General features: G+C 43.1%; 1 protein-coding gene across 1 annotated transcript in view; it reads right to left on the bottom strand.

Moving 5' to 3' along the window:
• NFKBIE (NFKB inhibitor epsilon) overlaps positions 1–22,240 on the bottom strand; it is a 30,163-nt gene extending 7,923 nt beyond the window's left edge. Inside the window, exon 1 of the mRNA XM_063124209.1 lies at positions 21,615–22,240. Coding sequence (XP_062980279.1) covers positions 21,615–22,021 — 407 coding nt within the window. The 5' untranslated portion in view covers positions 22,022–22,240. The remainder of the gene's footprint in view (positions 1–21,614) is intronic.
• Positions 22,241–22,505: the final 265 nt, after the last annotated feature.

Raw genomic sequence — 22,505 nt, 5'->3', positions numbered from 1 at the left:
ATGGCAGTTTGCCCTGTGGGGGGAGGGGAAGAGTCCAGCAGGAGCAGGCCCCGATGTTACATCTGCCTGCTCCTGTCCCCTCGGTCCTTCTTCTTCCCCACAGGGCCAAGATGGCAGTTTGCCCTGTGGGGGGGGGAAGAGTCCAGCAGGAGCAGGCCCCGATGTTACATCTGCCTGCTCCTGTCCCCTCGGTCCTCCTTCTTCCCCACAGGGCCAAGATGGCAGTTTGCCCTGTGGGGGGGGGGGGGAAGAGTCCAGCAGGAGCAGGCCCCGATGTTACATCTGCCTGCTCCTGTCCCCTCAGTCCTTCTTCTTCCCCACAGGGCCAAGATGGCAGTTTGCCCTGTGGGGGGAGGGGAAGAGTCCAGCAGGAGCAGGCCCCGATGTTACATCTGCCTGCTCCTGTCCCCTCGGTCCTTCTTCTTCCCCACAGGGCCAAGATGGCAGTTTGCCCTGTGGGGGGGGGGGAAGAGTCCAGCAGGAGCAGGCCCCGATGTTACTTCTGCCTGCTCCTGTCCCCTCAGTCCTTCTTCTTCCCCACAGGGCCAAGATGGCAGTTTGCCCTGTGGGGGGGGGGAAGAGTCCAGCAGGAGCAGGCCCCGATGTTACTTCTGCCTGCTCCTGTCCCCTCAGTCCTTCTCCTTCCCCACAGGGCCAAGATGGCAGTTTGCCCTGTGGGGGGGGGGGGGGGAAGAGTCCAGCAGGAGCAGGCCCCGATGTTACATCTTAACTTAACTCTTAACTCTTAATTACTTAACTCTTGGGTCAGTCAACTGACATATTTGCTGATTGAAAAACTACAACAGACTTGCATATGTACATATACAGTACAGCAGTCATGCCTCTTCCTGAACAGTTTAGCCTGCTCATATCTTTTCATAGGCCAACATACACTTTACACAGGAAATGATGTTTTCTGCTTGCAGCTGAGCATCAATTAAGACTCAGCTACACCGGTGTTCTAGAATTCAGGGGCAATTCTGACAACCCTTTTAGCACATGGTAGCTGTGTTTATCAGCTGCTACCTTCCAGCTTTTAATATGCTACTGAGCTGCTCAAAAAACCTGCAGCTGCAATGGTGTGCTAAAATCTTGCCAACTGCAGCAAGTGGTGGCACTTGCATTTATTAATTTGCAATGCCTGTGAAGAAGTATGAAAAAATGCACAAAAATGAGTGACACACACACACACACACACACACACACACACACACACACTTTTAAGCTGGGAGGGGAGCTCCCATTAGCACCAATGGAAGAAGGGATGTTGCAGCATTTGGGGAGTGGAGGGTTAACCATGCTGTATCTAAGATTCCAAACCCTTTATACTTTTTATACTGGATTTTGTAATTGTGCTTTTAACCTGTTGGTTGTTTTATTGTGGTTTTAATTTTTGTGAACCGCCCAGAGAGCTTCGGCTATTGGGTGGTATAAAAATGTAATAAATAAATAAATAAATAAATACCTTTTTCACTAATTCCTAGCCACCAGCAGAAAAAAGTAAAGATGGCCACAACTGAAGCAGAGTTGCCCAGACTTGACTTGCCCAAGTTTCATATGCAAAAGCTCTGCACATAGCAATTCTTATGTGACAGATAAACAAGGTTATACTGTATACAGATCAAGGACAGAAAAGCAAATCTAACTTTATACACATGATACACTAAGCATACACTAAAACTGGCAAATTAACTTAAATTAAACCATTTTTAAAACCCTGTGATTTACAAGTTAATTTTTAAAAAATATAGGGACACATTCACCATATAATTCCAGAATAATTGAAGGATGCATCCACAATTACCAGCTTCTAAAAACCGAAGTTGATATGGAGTATTTCAGTTTAGAAGATATTGCCCGTTAGCTACCCAACCTATTCAAAATTACAATGCATTTGAAAATGGCCCTTTCAAATTAAAGAATCATTTTTACTTTGCACTACATAGCACTTCTGCATCCAGTGAGTCTACAAAGGGGATTTCCATGAAGGCAAAGAAGAGGTGAGATGGTACGGGCAGGCCATGGAGCGGTCAGGAAAGAATGGGGATAGTGGCGGGGTGGGATAAGATGGGGAAGGAAAGGATTTGAGACACACAGGCCCTGTCTGTCCAAGAGGCAGCAAAAGGCCTAGGAACAGCCCTGCCTGAGGCTGTGCTGGAGGAAAGTGCATGCGTTCTTTGAAGAGATCTCCACGTGGCAGCTGAAATCATGACAGTGGGACTCTTAGGAACACTTTTGCTCTTCAGTCAGAGCAGCCTTTGCGGTTCAGGCAGCAGGCAGGGCCCATGGGGAAGCCCAAGGTCACATGGTCATGGGGAATTTCCCTGCCCACCACAGTTGCCTCGGCAACAGGTGGGGGAGGGTCAAAGGAGCTCATTGCACAGCTGCACTTGCTAGTAGAGGCCACTGTGGTGGGAAGAAAGAAGACAGGGGTGTCCTATGGCTTGCATCTGCATGCAATCACTTAGATTTCATAAGGCTTCAGTTTATTTTTTTAGTTTATTTTTAAAAAGCCACACCCCACAGACAACTCCTTTGGTGTGTGTTTTTTACTTCAGAGTATATTTGCCATTACTTTACCAGCCCCTAAAGCTTCACCTCCGACGGTCTACATTTCCATCTCATGTTGAAGGCACAGTTACAAGGCTGGTTTAAAAATAACAAAATTAGGAGGATTTTTTTTAAAAAAAAAAAAGTTGGCAATTATACTTCTGAATAAACGTGTTAGAACCAGGCTGCAAGCCACCTCAACAGGCCTTCCGTTCATATGTAAAGGGTGTTTAAAGTGGTGCCAGTTTCTATATATAGCACGCCAGTAAAACTGCAGATGATCCATGGGAAACTGGAACCAGTGAACATGGCAACAGAAACAGGAAATTGTGTGGAAAGGCTGGAGTATGTTTCCCTGCCTTTATAAGTCCGGTCTTCATGGAAGTTACTACCATAAATGTTTGAATGGAATAGAATAGACCCCAAACCTCCTAGTCTTGGTGGGAAGCACCTGATTTTAAGGATGCCCCACAGACAATTTTCACTTTTGTTGTGGTTTCTTAAACAAGATAAGCCTGCCCAAAACCTTAGCTTTGCAATTAAGTTACTAGATCACTGAAAACTTTAATGCCCTCCTGCCCACGCAAACGTATGTTGTCATTTGACAAAGGAAAAAGAAATAGAATTAACCCTTATGGTTTAACACAAACTTTCCTGACAAGGCAATGGAGCAAATGGTTATTTACAAAAGTGGCTGAAACAAACTGCGAGAAGCAAAACATTTTAAAAACCACGATTCTGCTTCCCCTACAAGATCTGCAAGTTTTGCAACTGGTCTCCATATTCATACTTTGCAAGACCTTAGATCTGAGCTATCAAGCTTCACAGATTCAGTAAATTCCTAATTAGTACCTTAACTAAAAGACAGACAATAGTATTAAAGAAGTGAATGTGGTTTGAGAGAAGCCTCTAGTCCAAATGGTGCTTTTTGCATTTACATTTCTTTTGACCACACAGTTCAAATTCCCTAACTACCTGCATGTGTACTATTAATTTGCCAATTTGAGGTTAACATTTCACGTATCTGAGGAAACGAACAGCGTCCACAAAAGCTTATGCCAGAATACATTTGTTAGTCCTTACAGTGCCACAAGGCTCATCTATTATTTTTCCTGCAACTGATTAACATAGTTTAACCCTCTCTTGAGTCCCACCACTGCTTCTGGTTCAACAGGTTTGACAGGGTTTTGAACAATACAAAACCTGGCTTACTAGAGGCACAATAACAAATGCATACCTCACAAGAGGTGATCCCTCCATTAGACCACCCTCAAGTCTCAGGGAGGGACCCTATTTTCAACCTACATCTCCTATCTGAAAAGAATGGTTCACAACGTTGGCACAAGCTCCTTGGTTCACAATCACATGGTACAGGAAACTCTATAGTTGCGCTTTTTATACTGTATTTCGTAATTGTGTTTTAACCTGTTGGGTGTTTTACTGTGGTTTTAATTTTTGTGAACCGCCCAGAGAGCTTCGGCTATTGGGCGGTATAAAAATGTAATAAATAAATAAATAATAAATAAATAAATAGTAGGGATGGAGAATCTAGTTTGAAGTGGAGACTCTAGAAAGGGCAGTAACATTCAAGTAATTAATCCACAAAACCAACATTTGCTTTCAGCTGTTATATTATTATAATTTATTACTTGTACAGAAAGCACTCTAAATATTATGAGCAGCATTATTAAAAAAAATATAAAAAGATAAAATGTGCACGATAAATTCCAGTACTTTGGCAATACATTTTGTCATTTAGTGTGCAATCCTCTGTGGATACCCAGCAGCCTCTGAATTTGGAAGCTAACGAGTATTCAGTGCAGGATGGGATGACAGCAGAGGCAATCTTCAACTCTGCCCTCCAGCCACCCTGCAAGATGGAACCTCAAGGCGGAGGGAGAGAAGGAGGCTGAGGCAGCCCTGGACTTACCCCCATCCCACCCCCAGAAATGACCCCTTTCCCCCATCTCCACTCCATTTTCCAAGCACAGATAGGTAGCCAGTTCTCTCTGTGCTGGTTATGAGAGGGAGGGGAGGGAGCGAGCTTTGCTGGCTCCAAGGTCAGAGTCCTTGGAGCCAGGAAACTGAACTATCCTAAGCCTATGTCTGGGGTGGGGGGCATAGCATTGCTCCCTCTTAGGTTTAGCAGAGCTCACAGCATCTAAGGCAGCCTTCCCTAAGCTTGTGTCTTCCAGAGGTCTTGGACTACAGCCCCCATCATTCCTAGCCAGCATGACTGGCAGGGATAATGAGATTGTAGACCACTACAACTAGAGGGCATTAGGTTGTCTAACCCTGTTCTCAGCTATCATGCCCTGGCTGGTGCCAGGTGGCTACAGTTTCACTTGCTCGTTTGCACACTTTTGCTCAGCTTATCCTTGGAGATCAGTGTGGCTAGAGGTGTATCATCCTTCCTTCCTAGCTAGTATGCAGCAGATAAAAGCCCTTAGGAGCTGGGACTTTCCAAGGCAAGCTGGATTGAACTTTAACCGATGCTGTTTTTATCTGCCAGAGCGAAGCTTAACTGCGTGAGAAAAAACAGAATTCTCTGGGATTCTTCCCAAGCCACTTCCCCAAAAAATTCCCTACAACTGCTAGCAAAGACAGCCATTTCCACTCTAGAGTGAGGGAGGGCCATCACAAGCTTCAGAAAGATTTTCAGACAACAAACAGCCTCTCAGTTTTAACAGTTAAACTGAAAAAGTCTTCCAAAAATTTACTTTACCTGGGAGGGGGGAATGACTCAAATCTCACTTTTTCAGAATGGGAGGTACTGGTCCCAAGTCACTCACGTAATGCATGATAAGGAGGAACCAAGCCATGGCACCTGTCCTACGTGGTTCCCATTTCTTCATAGTTTAACAGATGGGTGTGGGACCAAAGCACGTGGTTAGATTATAAGCTCTTTTGTAGGACGGGTGAGTCTTATTTTGTCTACTTAACTCTGTAAAGCACCCACTGATGGTACGGTACAAAATAACAGTAGCAGCTCCCCCACTGCAAAGGTAATGTAGGGTAGTCTACATATGGAGCAGAATGAGATGGTAGAATGGTCTACTCCACTTCAAACTGCAGGTGACCAATAAATCATATTTTTAAATGCTTCCTTGTGTTAAAAAAAGCACACTCTACAAATAGAAAACCAGGATATCAGGGAATGGGATATACTAGAATCTCTCACCCCAACATGCTAGCTTTCAGGGAGGTTTCATTTAAATATGGGCAGTTTAAAAAGTGGCAGCCCCTACTTCAACCTCAAGTGGATACCACCACCTCATTTTGCTGAATATGTAGACCAGGACTCAGAAATCCCCATGAACAGGATGTTAAATGGACACCTGCCAGCTACAAGCTACTGAATGAATATTAGGGGCTGGACTGCCTGTAATCAGCTGAAGGACACACCCCTTTTTCAGTAAAAAAATAAATAAAAAATGAATGACACACTACATAATATTGTCAACCCAGTGATTTATTTTTTAACACAGAAGCATTGGAATTTTGTCAGCTGAGAGCATCTCTCATAAATGCCATGTCGCAGGCATGAGCAAGGGCTGTGTGCTTTCCACAAGCACAAAATTTGGTTCCAAGTGCAGAAGGCATTAAGTGAGAATCAAAGATTTTGTTAAGAAATAAAGGTTATGTTTCTAGTCTTTACTGGCTGGAAAAGTAGCTTTCTTGGAGCAGAACTCAGGTTATCTTGGTGCAGAATTTTCATTCACTTATCTGAAGCACGGAGCATACACAGCACTGGGCATGATTCATGGAAGTACTAAGTCTACCGAATCACCACAAAGAGCAATATGCACTTACACACACAAGAGTGGGGATATTTTTGTGTCTAAATGGGAAGTCCCTGATCATGCATGTCATGAGGCTAGAAGGGGTGGGGAGGAATGCTTCAGCTGGTATTTACTTGGCTTGGCCTGGATTTTACATTGTACTCTCCACACTTCACAGAACTATTGAGTACACACCTGTCAGGGAATAACCCTATTCCCACCAGGCCAAGGTTAAAGCTGTAATTCCTCCCTCCCAAATGTGGTGGTGCAGCTAGAGGAGAAAGACAGGAGAGCCCCAGCACTAAAATCTTGGCTGCACAAAAACTACTAATGCAATTTCTCCCTCTTCTTTCCATCTCCCCAGCCAAGAAGTACATAAGGCAGTGCTGACATGGTCCAATAGCAAACAGAAAGTTATCTAAATAACATGCACAACATTCTTTGGCCTCATCATCGCAGTAAACTCCTACAACCTTTCTGTATACCAGGTGCTACATCAACACTGCAATATTAGAGATGGGAAACTGAGGCTAAGAGTGCCATCCACTTAATCTAAACGATGAAACAGGCACCAGATCTAAGCCTCAGAATTCCAAGTCCCATGAATTTCTCTACTTCAGCATTCCCCAACCTGATGCCCCACCCACCCGAGATGTGTCGGAATGCTACTCCCATAATGATAGGCTGCCTTTAACAAAGATGTACAGACAGCACCTTGACAAATGTCCATGCTGAGTGGTTCACTGCATGGCTGAGAATACTGAGGAAAGGCAGGGACCTGAGAGCCAGTGTGGTGTAGTGGTTAGAGTATTAGACTAGGATTGGGGAGACTTGGGTTCTGGTCCCTACTCAGCCATTGAAGCTGATTGAGCAAACTGACACTCAGCCTAACCAACCTCACAGGGTTGTTGTGAGGATAAAATGGAGAGCAAGATCATATATGCCACCTTGGGCTCTCTAGAGGAAAGTCAGGGTATAAATGCAACAAGTAAGTAAATCCATTTTCTTCTCTATGACAGCCCTGCATTCAGTATAGGAATCCAGCTATGAGCCAATGGGGAAGATGACCAGGTTTGTACAATCACAGAGGGAAAATAAGTTATGGTGGCTTCCTGCTGTTTCAATTCCTCAGCCTTCTGATAATTTTGTATACCTTTCTCCCCTGACTATTCAGTTAATTACATAGCAGGTGACCTGATTATAGCAGGGGGTGCGGATGGATTATTTTAGGTTATCTGAAAGGGACGGCATGGGAATCGTTCCTGCCCACAAGGACAATGGTTTTATCTTGTAAGTGTGCTTTTTCCCCATCTACCCTGCAAAGAATTTTATTTATTTATTTATTTATTTATTTATTTATTACATTTTTATACCGCCCAATAGCCGAAGCTCTCTGGGCGGTTCACAAAAATGAAAACCACAAAAAACATCCAACAGGTTAAAAACACAATTACGAAATATAGTATAAAAAGCGCAACCAGGATAAAACCACACAGCAAAGTTGATTATAAGATTAAAATACAGAGTTAAAACAGTAAAATTTAAATTTAAGTTAAAATTAAGTGTTAAACTACTGAGTGAATAAAAAGGTCTTCAGCTGGCGATGAAAGCAGTACAGTGTAGGCGCCAAAGAGAATGAGCTCTCTGGGGAGCTCATTCCACAACCGGGGTGCCACAGTGGAGAAAGCCCTCTTCCTAGTAGCCACCTGCCTCACTTCCTTTGGCAGGGGCTCACAGAGTATATCATGTGCCTAATGCTACCACCATTCTTTTGGTTCTGTGGGACTTTTCCATCAGGTTTTGCAAAGAATAAAGATCATATGGGCCAATCAAAGATAAACACCTGTGGAGGGTACCTGGAACTTTCACATGGCTAGATAATCTGGCCCTGTTCGCATGTAATGAAAAGCCACTGTGGGTGAATTCCCCCATGGGGTTTTACATTATGGTGCTGGCCACCATTTTGAATAATCAAGCCACAGCTTGAAATTACATGCTAACCTGGCAATGGTGAGTTGTTTGGGTGGTTAACAAGCTACTTCAGCCCTTAAACATCCCATGGGTTCTAGTTGGCTTGTCAACCACCCCAGCAGCCCTTCTTCACTGAGTCTGCATGTAATGACAAGCTACGGTGTATCCCCACTGCAGCCCAAATATTCGAAATGGCAACAACTGATGTAACGAAAAGCCCCATGGCAAATTCACCTACAGTGCCGTCTAACTATGTGCAAACCAGGGCCTGATCCACACTAGCCATTTATTCCAGAATAGTATTGAGGTCGTTCCTACCGCGCCACATGACGCACAGCAAATCCCGTGGTGATCTAGGGACGACACCTCAGTTTTTCCAGGATATCAATGACAGCTTTTTATGCAGTTTTCCCCCCTGCTTTCGCAAAAATCCCGAGGTGCACAGCTAGTGTGCCCTCGCCTCGTGAAGCTGTTCCTGTTCCTCGCAAGTAGCGGGGCTCAGGAAACAGGCAACCAGATGTGCGGAGTGAGCCCATGGGTCTCAGGGGTGAGGGGGAGAGCACTGTCGACACGTTCTGGATGGGTCTCGGGGTCTTTCAGCACTGAGTGTGTGTGTTGTTGTTTTTTAAAAAAACTCTTCTTGCAGGATTGCAACTCTGCTCTTGTGCAAGCGTCAGGAATCATTAAAAAAAATGCCCCGGAAAGGCTCTCCTTATATTGCGGGCAAACTCACTGGTATGTGCCCTGTGAGGGACGATCGCTGTAGCAGAAAACTTTGCAATCTTCCCTCCCCCCTCTCAAAATGGCTCTAGGTATAGATGAGCCCTAGGTCTCTGGGAAGAAAGTTCTTACTTTGGAAGAGGGTACCTAAGATACAGGCCCTCCCGCCCTGGTGCCTCCAGATCAATACATCTACAACTACAACTCCTATCACCCCTAGCCAGCAATGGCCATGCTGGCTGGACATGACGCCTGTTGTAGTCCAACACATCTGGAGGGCACCTGGTTGGTGGAGGCTGTACATAGATAATGTTATAAGCTTAGAAGGCTTAAGTGTTAAGGCTGACACCACAATTGATTTGCTTATTTTTTCAGACTCATCTCCATCACTTTATTTATTAAATTTCTATTCTGTCCAATAGTCAAAGCTCTCTGGGCAGTTCACACATAATAAACATTGCATGCTTTCTTATGAGTAGGACTCACATTGCTGGGTAATTTAAGGTGTGAAGAAGTGAACAAACTAATTCTGCATGCACCAATTTGTGAAAGGCAGAATACCTATTATTATTATTATTATTATTATTATTATTATTATTATTATTTTCTTATTCAATATCTTAAAATTACCCTTCATCCTTCTGGATACCAGGGTGGTTTCTAATGTATATGACCAGAGCTAGTCATATAAAAATTGAATAATCAATAACAATAAAAAACATCTTCATAACAAAACAGCTGAGGGCCAGCTAAACCAATCAAAAATGGACTAACCAATAAACTTGACTTAGAATGTCTGGGCTAATAATAACAACAATAACAATAACAATAATAATAATAATTTATTTCTTATCCGCCTCTCCATTTGGATTGAGGCAGGGAACAACAGTTATGTATAAAATACATAAAACTGAATTTAAAACATAGTACACATTATTAAAACATCCTAACATTCCACTGGATAGGCCAGCTGGAATAGATCAGTCTTTATAGCTTTCTTAAATGCTAAAAGACTATTAAGTTGATGAGTCTCCTTTGGCAGCCCATTCCACAATCTGGGAGCAGCAGAAGAGAAGGTCCTCTGGGTAATACTTGTCAGCCTAATTTTGGGAGACGGAAGTAGATTCTTCCCAGAGGAGCTGAGTGCGTGGGGCAGATTGTATGGGAGAAGGTGATCCCGCATGTAGCCTGGACCCAAACCATGTAGGGCTTTAAGGTAATAACCAACGCTTTATACTTCACCCAGAAACTAATTGGCAGCCAGTGAAGAGATTTTAAAACTGGTGTAATGTGTCCCCCCTAGGTGTACCGGTGACCAACCTGGTTGCCATATTTTGAACTAATTGAAGTTCCCGGACTAGGCACAAAAGTAGCCCTATGTAGAGCGCATTGCAGAAGTTGAGCCTCAAAGTTACCAGAATGTACAGTACCGTCTTTAGTTTTGGTCTGGAACTGAAAATATTGCAATGCCAACCCTAGTTGTAAGCCTATAGAGGTGAAGATTCTCTCCCTTGTTGACACATAACATACTTCCTCTAATGAGGATGCTTGGAGGAGAGCATCACCTGAAGTTCTTAAGACATGGGAAGGCTAATATAGAGAGATTCGCTACATCAGGTATTTGGGTCCCAAGCCATTTCAGTCTTTAAATGTAAGCACTGGCACCTTTAACAGGGCTATGAAGTAAATAGGCAGTGATGTAGCTACTTCAGAGTAGCTACTTTTGTTTAATCAAGTAAAACAAGTTTCTTATCAAGCTTCTCGCAACTATATTTTTTGTTTAACTGCGAACAACTTTATGTTTCATTATTTATCAAGCGTCCCGCAATTATAAACTTCCTTTGTGTGGTTGGAGCACTAAATATCACATTCCTGGTATTGTTAACAACCTTCTGTTATATTGTAAATATATTGTGGTTCTATTATGACATTATATAAAATGTTTCTATAAATCATTTACCCCATTTATGTTTATCATTCAGTATTGCAGTTTGTATGCTGGTTAGCAACACATTGGCCTGGTTCAGACAACACGCTAAACCATGCTGCTTAACCACAAAATGGTTAATGGAATGTATTAAGGTCAATGCATTCCGTTAACCATTTTGTGGTTAAGCAGCATGGTTTAGCGTGTTGTCTGAACCAGGCCTTTATGCTGGTCTTTAAAAGTAAGTACTGGCACCTTTAACTGGGCTAGGAAATAAATAGGCAGCAATGTAGCTACTTGAGAACTGGTGTATCATGATTCCACCTAAGCTGTACACATTAAAATTCTGGCAACTGCATTTTGTACTTGCTGAAGTTTCCAGATCATCTTTAAGCGAAGCCACACATATAACGCATTACAGTTATCCAACTGGGAGGTTGCCAAAGGTTACCACAGCAAGACAATCATAGCTGGCAAACCAGCCGAAGGGGGAGGGGAGCTTGGACTCCTGGGTCCAAGGTCGGAGCACCGACTCTGAACTATCCTATGGCCCCTTAGGCACTGTCTAGGGGGGGCATAGGACTGCTCTTTAAGACAAGGTGTTCATATATCACTACCAGCCTTTACTCCTCTCCCCCCAACCAAATATTTTTTTAAAGTATTTGAAGGAACGCCTCCTCCCATATGTACCTGCCCGGACCTTAAGATCATCTACAGGGGCCCTTCTCCGTGAGCCCCTGCCAAAGGAAGTGAGGCAGGTGGCTACTAGGAGGAGGACTTTCTCCGCTGTGGCACCCCGGTTGTGGAATGAGCTCCCCAGAGAGGTCTGCCTGGCGCCTACACTGTACTCCTTTCGTTGCCAGCTGAAGACCTTTTTCTTCTCTCAGTATTTTAATACTTAATTTTAACTTAAATTTAAATCTTACTGTTTTAACTCTGTATTTTAATCTTATATCAATTTTGCTGTGTGGTTTTATCCTGGTTGTGCTTTTTATATTGTATTTTATATTTGTGCTTTTAACCTGTTGGTTGTTTTATTATGGTTTTAATTTTTGTGAACCGCCCAGAGAGCTTCGGCTATTGGGCGGTATAAAAATGTAAAATATAAAATAAATAAATAAAAACTACACAATAGGAAGATTTTTATGTAATACTACAGTTGTAAAATGTCTGGAAATTTTGAAGCTGTGGAGAGGGGGGATGATTTTTTAATCACTTGGATAAGAACTTAGCATTGTTATTTATTCCATTGCTAATTAAAATTATTGATCTAATTTATCTTTTCTTGATAAGACATTTAAGGATGCTGCAAGGCATGCTCACTTTCCCAACATGTGACTAGAATCACCATTTGTGAAGAAAATTCTTGATAGTTTGGGTTTTGTTCTGTAGAATCCTTTGTTTCTCCTGGTGAGATGCTGTAGCAGGCAATACGTATAGTTCTAAAACCAATGTATGACAGAAACACTGGCCCTGTTCAGAAGACACCTTAAACCATGGCTTTAACCATGGTAAATAAGCCGTGGTTTAAGGTGTCTTCTGAACAGGGCCACTGTAGGCTATCTCACCACCACCACCACACACCACCAAAATAAGCCTTCTATAACAGATGCTGTACACTAGACTTCTTCTGCCTCCAGCTCTTCCTGCTTTTTCTGGCTTCTACAATTAGTCAGATATTTCAGGGACCATTTCCTGAAGTTCCTAAAATGTATCATATATAACTTGGTTTGCTCATAAAATTAGCATGTTTGGTCTATTAAAATTAAAATGATAGTTTAACTGGCAACAATTGCAAATTTACTAAGTGCATTTACTTTTAAATGCTTTTAATTTTAATGATAATTTTATGAGGAAACCAAGGTATACATAATACTTTTTTATGTCCCTAAAGTAACAAAGTGATTCTAAAGCTTTAATTTTGTGAACCGCCGAGAAAGTTTTGGCTATTGGGCAGTATAGAAATGCAATAAATAAATAAATAAATAAATAAATGCTTTAAAAAGTGTTTAATATTTCTCCCCCAAATTTCTGTGTTTTTTTCTGAAGGCGAAGAAAGGAAGAAAAATAGGGGTGGCATAAAAATACTTAAAATTAAAAAATAAAATAACTACACATAGGACAACATCCAGGTTGTTCTCCACTGAAGGATCACAAATTCCAAAAGAGCCCAAAATATACACTACAAACCTTTCCAGAATGCATCATAAACCTAACTTGGAAACTATGCTAGAGAAGCCACATGGGGTTCTCTGAACACAACAACCATCATCTCATGGGTGGGTTTTCTGCACAAGTTCCACTGTAAGAGTGCAACTTTATGCATGTTTAGACAGAAAAAAGTCTTACAACAAAAGTCCTACAACCCCATGGCTGGTTGGGGAATGCTGGGAGTTGAAGGGCTTTTTTTCTGTCTAAACATGCATAGGACTGAGCCCTAAAGAAATCAGGTGTGCAAAGTTTGCTTGAGGTCCTTCTGTATATACCATCACTGAATAAGAGAACAATCACCCAATTAAAGAAATCTTAGTCAAGAAAGTTAATGGTAATCAACTCATGGATTCATCAATTGATTAGATCTGAGTCAATTCACATATATCTACAACAATATAACACTTTGTTTTTAAACCCTGGGTTGCTGTGAATGCTAGTCACATTGTCTCACTGCCACCAGGAGCTGCTAAATAATTATTTGTCCCTGGGTTGTTTAGCATACTGTCCAAACCTGGAATTCTGCCTTCTCTCTCCATCGACAAGTCAGAGTGGAATCAGGGTTGTTTATAACCCTTTATCTTATTTAGCTACTCTCACTGGAAAAGCCAAGTGGGAACACTCAGCCACAATGACTAGAAGGCTGGCTCTTTCATAATAATCCAGGTGTTGTTGTTTTTAATCCCTAGATTGTCTTTGGCCTGGTTCAGACAACACGCTAAACCATGCTACTTAACCACAAAATGGTTAAGGGAATCCCTTAACCATTTTGTGGTTAAGCAGCATGGTTTAGCGTGTTGTCTGAACCAGACCTTTGTGTGTGAGCCTGGCCAATGCATGGGTATCTGTTGCAGCAGGCATCTCTTAGAAGAGGCATTCCCTCCTGTGTCTCATCTGAAATGGAGCCTGCCATCTGGTATTCCATCTAAAAAAAACCTCTTTTAAAAAGTGTGTTGCCCAATTACTCTGGGATTACTCTCGGATTTGGTAGATTCAGGAAGTTTTTAATGCATTTATCTGATCTAATTGATGCATGCATGCAGCTCTACTGTATCAGCTCTCTCAGCCTCCTGATCCTAAATGTTTGGCAGACTTAGGCAGGAGCATCTTCAACAGCTACATCAGCTCCTCCAACCTGATACCTTCCATATGTGTTGAACTGGCTGGAGGATGGTGGGAGTTGTTGTCCAACACATCTGGAGGATGGAGGAGGCTGATGTAGCTGTTCCTGGCAGTGCATGAAAACTTAAGCAGTTTTAACTAGTGCTCACCCACAGGCAGCACCTGTGAAGAGTAACCCACCCACCGACACACAGGACTACATTTAAATAAACTCATGAACCTTTGTATCTCTATTCAACAAGCAGTCTAGAAGTCACTGACACGTGATTTCCCATCAGTCAGGAGAGTGACATGCCACAGAGCAAGGCTTCCCTGCTGCATCTGCCTCCCACACACATTTGACACTACCAAAATAGCTACAATAGTTTCCACACAGTTTCTGTAGCTGCAGTACAGGCTGGGGCATGGGGGAGAGGGGGAATCCCATGCTTCACTAAACAAAGGCTACGCACTCAAGTCCTCTGCGTGAAGCGAAGCAAAATGGCAGCCATATTCAAATAGACTTCTACATCCCTCCTTAGAAACAGGAGAGATCAGCCAGATTAGAAGACGTACTCATCATTGGGATCTCAGAAGCCACTGATATCTTCTCCCAAGGTTGCCCCAAGACATTTAACTGCCTGAGGAACAGCAAATGGTACCCCTCACCCTCAGTCAAAATGCAGAGTACTCAAGGCTGAACAAATTATTTTGGCACCCAAAGAAGAAAATTCCACAAGCGCCCATCCCTGGGAGTAAAAATACAATAAAACAAAACTATTTGCTGTCCTTTCATTAGGCCCAAAATCAGTAGCCTAAGACAGCGGGTTCACTCTGCCTAGTGGTCAACTCACTGACCTTCCCATTTTCTATCTTCACAACAGTCTTCTGCCTTGTCCACTGTTAACCAACTGTCCTCTTACAGATACTTCATCTTAAGTAAAGGAGAATCCCCAATACACTCGCTAATAGATGCTTCATGCACCATTCAAAGAGGGTTTATTTAATTTATTACCTTTATATCCCTCTTCCTCCAAGGAGCCCAATACAGTCAGCCACAGGGATGGACTACAACCAGAATAGGACATACAGCTTCATTTCCAGGAAATCTAGACTATCTGGACCAAGATAGTCCTCCAAAAATTCTGCATTCGGAAGAACCTCATACAAGTTACACAAATGTACATACAGCTATAGAATTCTCTGAGTTTATTCCCCAAGTAAAATAGTGAAGCTTGCAGAATCAGAACATTTGGACAGGAACCAAGCAAGGGGAAAGGAACAGGTTTGTGACTGGAAAGCAAACATGTGTGTAGAACCTGGAGAACTGTGTGAAGAGGTGGATAAACTCTAACACCACAGAAAGAACCCAGGGTTCATCCCATAGGATTGCATCTTAAGGCTGTAAAATCCTATGCATATACAGGATTACACCCTAAAGGCCTATTTATTCCAAATTGTTTTTGCTTTAGAAGTATCTTTTGCTGGTGCTAATGGATCTGGTGCTGAATTGTTTTATTTGCTTTAATGAAATTGTGCGGAGTCACATGTTGCTATCTATTGCTGTTGTTCTTATCCTTCTGTTTTATTGTTATTGATTTTTAATGGTATCTTTTATGCTGCTATATATATATTTACAGTAGTTGTGTTTTCATTGTGATTCTATATTTTTTATGAGCGAAGCCACCTTGTGAGGACATAGCCCTAAAAGGCAGCCTAAGAATATTTAGGAGCACCAGCAGCAACATTTGGCACAGCATCCATGAGCATGCCTGCAGGATTTGGAACAACAGCCTCATACAGTCTTCCTACTAGCTTTAGTGGTAACTTCCAACAGCCTGCATTCCCAGGCCAGGCAGCCTTTCCTCAAGCTGCTTTCACCCAGCAACCTAATGGTGCAGGCTTTGCTGCATTTGGGCAGGCAAAACCAGTAGTAACCCCATTTGGGCAAGTTACAGCTGTTGGAGTATCTAGTAATCCTTTTATGGCCGGTGCACCAGCCGGGCAATTTCCATCAGGAAGTTCATCAACCAATCCTTTTTTATAGCCTTATAGACACTTTACCTAAAAGAACTCTTATGTGATTACATAACATCTCTGCGCCTCTTGCACTGTTGTCTTGTTTCACTGACCTTAGCTTTAAACACACAAGAAGTCTTTATAAAAAAAAGCCTGCATTGTGTATTAAAACCAAGGAACACCAGGTAATGTGCAAAACAGGGGGCTGTGGTAACATCTTTTAATTTGTGCAGTGGCAGGAGAATGTTAATGGTATCATGTATATTAAAATTGGCTAATATTAAGTTATTGCAGATATCACATTCATTATGCTGCAGTACTGTACATATTTTTCTTAGGAATTTGTTATTTGTGCATATCAGTATTTGTAACTTTTAACACATTGTTATGTGAAAAATGTTACTGGGAGAAATAGATCAGCCACTTTAAGGTGCTGTTGTATCTCTTGGAATGAATGACCTACATCATTTTAACCATTACTGATGGGAGTTATGAGTTCAAAACTGAAGGTTTTATTCATTTCTTGATGTCTTTTTTCCTTTCCTAAAGAGCTCTTCTATTTATACATGCCTAAATTCTCTATAATGTAGAGGGATACCTGTCTGCATAATAAAGCTGATCATGTTTTGCTACAGTTTGCAGGTGGAAAAAAATAAACACTAGAAAAAGCATGTATGTCTTTGTCAGCGTTTGCACTAACCAATTTTGTTAAATCTTCAGGATCATTCCCAAGATAGATGCAGTACTTTCCTGACTGCCTCAGTAATGTTGTGAACTGCCATCTATTGCATAATAGAAATACTCTGACCAATCAGTCAATAAAATATCAAAATGCCATTATTCTGAACACTGTATTTAATGTGATTTCAAATTGTCAGTACAAAACATAATTAATTTCTTGATTTAAATGTCTTACCAGACTATATGTTGCAACACATTGTACATCCTGATTAATTGAAACAAGCCTGAAAGATTCTCCCTACAGAGTTACTGAAGCCAGCACATATTTACTATCTCGAACCTTAACTTGGGATTGGTTCTTCCTCACTTGTAATTTTTTCCTGTTTAGTGGATACTGTACTCCTTTTCTGCAGGAGTGTTATTCAGTATTTAGTTCTTTGCAAAATAAATGCCAGTGCTAGTTTTCTTAGCATTTCTTGGTGAAAGCTGATATACCTGTCTCATGAATATGTTTCTGTATCTGGTCACCTTTAGTTCTAATACTTTGTACATTGATCTAGGCCTATCAATACAGATGCTAATTCTGAAGTCAACAGTACTATCAATGACAAATATAAATCCATATATGTAAAGTAAAAAGACAGAGCAAAACTGATCACTATATAAAATATCGTGAATTAAGGATTTGGGCCAAAATATGCCTCATATTTCATATGCTACTAGAAGGGGAGTGAATACGGAAAAGGTCTGAATATTTCTCCAAGCATAATTTATATATATGTGGTTTCAGTGGAATTTAAACACACTATTCATGAAGAATTTGCCTCATGTTGGAGCTACATTGTTTGATTTCTTGATCATATTTCCATTAAAATTCTTTTGTGATACAAATTACAGGAGTTGATAGATAGGTGATCAAGGAGCTATTTTAATAGTTTGTGGCTAGTCGATAGACATTGTTTACCTCAACACATCTTGTGTATTTTGTAGGTGTTGGAAGGCAGAGATATTCACTAAACTTGTTGCTTTTTAATAGCAGCATCGATAGAAGTTTGTTTCCATTTGGTTCAGTTTAACTGTGGATGTGGGTGATAAATTGCCAATTTCTGTCTGAGATCAACAGGCTACCGTGGACATGATTTTTATATGCACTTATTTAATATGTGTTCTTTCCATAGGGTGTTGACTTACAAAGCAAGCAGATGTTTTTGTTCAAAGATTAACTTAACTATGATAATTCTGGGGTTCTGGCTTGCTTAACAAAGGCAATTTGTATCCCACTCTATATTGTGTTTTCTTTTAGTTTGTCAGCTCCTCTTAATGAAGAGAGAGTAAACAAAATAAAATAAACCTATACCTAAAAAAAAAAGAGAAAAAAGAGAAAATTTTAAATAAAATAATATGAAATATTTGCATTGGAGGTACAGGAAAATTCTAACTCGGAAGGGCAATTCACTTGGCATTGTATGCATGTGTGAACCCGTCCTGTGAGTGTGTTTTGCTGCACGTAGCTAACACAGCTGCCCCCTTTTTTAGAGTGATCAGAAGACAAAGGGGACCAGGGCACTGATTCACTCCAGAACCAGCTCCAATGGCAGCTGTAAAAAGAACAGGAAGCAGAAATCTGAAGCAACAAACTTCTGTTTTTTCATAATTAGAATTGTTACAAGGAAGTGATATTGCCCAGTGGAGTCTGCTGAGAAATAGTGAATTTCTCTATTAAATAAAAAAAAAATCCCAGCTTTGCCCCACAAGGCACCCTCAGCTTGAAGACATGAGCCCAGGGACTGCTTCTTCCAGCGAAAGGAGAAACAAAAAAGAGGTGATATGCTTGAATAGACCAACTTTTGTTCTTGAAAGCACATGCAGGTTCACACAAATTATTCATCATGCAAGAGGAATCTGTGTAAGGTTGGGAAGAGACAAAGGCTAACCCTGCTGGACTCACCAAGCAGGAATGGAGAGCATGAGGCCCTCCAGATGTTGTTGGACTGCAAGTCCCATTAGCCCTAGCCAGCATAGCCAATGGGGAGGGATGATAAGAATTGCAGTCCAAGAACATCTGAAGGGCCACACATTCCCCACCCCTAAACTAGGGACTCCTGGAGGCAGGGGCATGGCTAGGCCTACTAAGAGGACTTTGCCTGGGTCTGTTCCCCAGAGCCCTGAGTGTCCACTAGTGCCAAGGATGCTTCAGAGAGGGCTGGAAGGAGGCTCAAGATAAATTGTATCTTAGCCTCTCTGGTCTCCCTGCCCACCAAAATACCCCCCTTTTCTCCTTCTCCAAGGTCAATTGTTTAACCCGGGAGAGGCAACTGGAATGGTTCCCTTTGTACTAGCTGTGAGGGAGCAGGGATCAAATCTCCAACTCCCCCTCCTGAGGTTGGAGTGCAGTCTCCAACCTTGAAAGGGGCTTTCTAAGCCATGCTATGGGGACCATAGGATTGCTCTCTACAGCGCCTAGCAATGTCCCTGCTTGAAGGACAGACCCCTGGCTCCCACCCACGCCTCCAAGCTAGGAATGCCCAAGTGTGGGAGAAGAGTCTATAAAATAACATGCATGTTCTTGCTTCCCCATCACCACCAGAAGCAAATGTTTGGTTAGCAACTTTTCCCCCACCCTCTGTTTCAAAAGGAGAGTTCTTCCTCCATAGCTACAGAAGCATGGCAGAAGGTTGGCAGAGCCAGTGAAACTAGTCAGCAGTCACTAGGCACGATGGTGGGAAACCTGCATTTTAGAACACAGGTTGCCACTGCGATTCTGTGCGGAAAGGGGGAAGGCAAAAAAGGAGGCGTCAGAACCCTTCCTCAGCCCTCTGGCTTTTCCCCTGCTCCAGCTCCCATCTAGCTGTTTTCAAGACCTATTCAGGAAAAAAGCAGTTCAGGGCAGAGGATTTGGGGAGAAAAGCATTAGCGGGCCAAAGTCTCACCACCACCACAGCTTCTTCTCCACAAAGTTGTCCCTTACCCTGCCACTTCATATCAACTCAGGACATAGGTCATGCTGCCATCATTGTCTAGTTAGTTAGATCACCAATGCTGAGGAGAAAAGTGGAAGCACAGGCAGGCTGGGAAAAAGAGAAGAGGTTCATCAGGGAGGCAGGAGGAGAAGGAAGTAACGGCCAGTGACGGTGCATGATTTATTGCACCAAAGAGCAGAGTGAAGACTATGCTTCCATCATGAAGAGGAGGAACCCCCCACGCCAAATATACATTTTATATATAACTGCCCCACTGGAAAAACAGTTAACCAAAAGCTACAGAAAAACAATAAAGCCATTCACTTGGAACAGATGCCTCAGAACGAGGTCATGAGAGAAATTAGTAGTACCACATCAGAGAAGCAAGAGTCATGAGGGATTAAGATGTTGGCTTTTCACAGTACTACACTCATCAGACTCACCCCCACTCTAGACCTACAAAGGAGGCTATAAAAAGCCTCAACTGCTAAACTGGATGCCTTGATTTCACCTCTTCTTTTTAAGAGATAAATAAATTAAAAATAGGGGAGGTGAAAAGCATTTTGCTTCGAAGAGAAGCATAAGCATGGGACCAGAGCAATTTGCCAACGCTCAGATGGCTTTGGAATTGCTTTCGGATGCTCCATGACATCTCAGTTACAAGAAAGCTGAAATGATGAAAAGGAATGATTTAGGGTCAGACCTCAGATCTTCGAACACCCTTGGCAATTCATTCCAAGCTCTTCGTCTCCTTCCTCCTGCCTACTCCAGAGGTCTGTTGTTTGAATGAAGTTATTAAAATGGTGGACACCAGTAACTCCAAGCCATAGGGAATCTTACAGCCAAATTTTCAATCATATGAATATGTAACTGAACAATTCCCACCAAAGTACAAAAGGACTCTAACCCTGGAGCGAAGACAACTCACAGGAGGTTGTGAAGGGAGGAATACAACCCCTCTACAACCCCCCCCCTCTTCCCAATATCCACCCTACATTAACGGAGAGGGGGTGTGGGGTCAGGTGTTCCTGTAAAGCAGCCTTCCCCAATCTAATGCCCTCTATCCATGCTGGCTGGGAATTATGAGAGTTGTAATCCAATACATCTGGAGGGCATCAGATTAGAGAAAGCTGCTTTATAGGAAATGGAATGTGTGCAAGAGACAAAAGATGTGTTTTTGACTTCATCATATACATCCTGGCCAGGCTCTCACAGCAGGTCTGACTGCAATTGACGAAACACATGGTTTGACACCCTGCAAAGCAGCAGTTTCCCCTGTTCTAAGGCCTACCCAAACTCAAAGGCATGATAGTCCTGTATAGGCAATGGATCATCTTTATTTTAGAGAACATGACATGTCTAAGGCGTCCCTTTAAGTTTTGAAATGCATCCCGATTAGTAAAGTCACATCCTTTCTCTGCATCCTTCAGGTATTCCCCAGCACACAGATAGCGTGCATGCACATGTGACTGTGGGGAGAGCGTAAGGCTGATTGCACAAATAAGTGACAGGGAAAGGATTAAGCAGACTTTTTCTCTTCCCTTTCCAAAAATGCAGATTTCCCGTGCAGTTCCCAGCCTTCCGGGGATGCTGTTCTTTAAAACACAGACACAGGGACAAACAACCGCCCAATAACACGTAACATGAAGTTCTGCCTTTATCAGCTCGTGTGAACGCATTGTGGTCACTCACGTGTCTCCGTCCTCGGATACGAAAGCAAAAGCCTCCAGCAGTTGCTGCCAGAGCCTCTCCTCTGCTCCTTCTTCTCCTCCTCCTCCCTCCTCCACCTCCTCATTTTTAGGCTTAGAGGTCTCTCCTTCCCACCCCGCCAAGGACTCGACGAGGGACGAAGAGCCATAACTAGAATCCAGCCTCTCATCCGCGTCTGCTGCTCCCTCCTTGCCAATGCATGGCGGATCGGGACCCTTGTCCAACGGGAGCCCTCGGGCTGACGGAGATCGGGGCTCGCCTTCGCCAAGCTGGCTGTGCAGAGAACGGATTGAGCCGATGCCCGAGTCGCACTGCCCTTCTTCCAGGTACGAGCCGCCACCTTCCACCTGCGCCTCTTTCTTGGCGTCGCAGCTCCGAGTCCCAGACATGGTGCAGCAGCAACGGAAGAAGCGGGGAAGCTTTCCTCCACAAGGCCGGCCGAAGAGACGCTCGGCTCCGATCAGGCGTTTAGAGGCCTGGGACGAGCAGAGACCTCGGCAACCAGGCAGGGCGAACCCGCAGAGCTCGCATGCCGAGGACGAGCAGGAGAGGACGAGCCGGAGCGTCTGGAGAAGCCGCGGAAAGAGCTTCCCCGATCTTCAGCAGCCGTGGCTCCCGCACGAAGTGAAGCCCGCCTCCGCCTCCGCCCCTCAGAGGGACTCCGGGTCAACTGGCGCGCCCTAGCGGCAGGTAGTGCGAAGTTAATCTCTCTCTGCCCGCCCCACCTACGTAGGCGAGGCAGCAGTGCGGGTGTACGCGCTTATATGTGACAGTAGCGGACCACGCTCTCCGCGTATACGGCGTCAGCAGACAAGCTCTATTCAGGCGTTGGGTTCTCGCGAGTCCTCAACGTGTGAAGGCGGTAGCGAGAAA

Source organism: Elgaria multicarinata, chromosome 4, assembly GCF_023053635.1.
Source record: "Elgaria multicarinata webbii isolate HBS135686 ecotype San Diego chromosome 4, rElgMul1.1.pri, whole genome shotgun sequence".
NCBI lineage: Eukaryota > Metazoa > Chordata > Lepidosauria > Squamata > Anguidae > Elgaria > Elgaria multicarinata.
The sequence above is the reverse complement of the archived record's forward strand: the minus strand, read 5'-3'. Positions and strand labels throughout refer to the sequence as shown.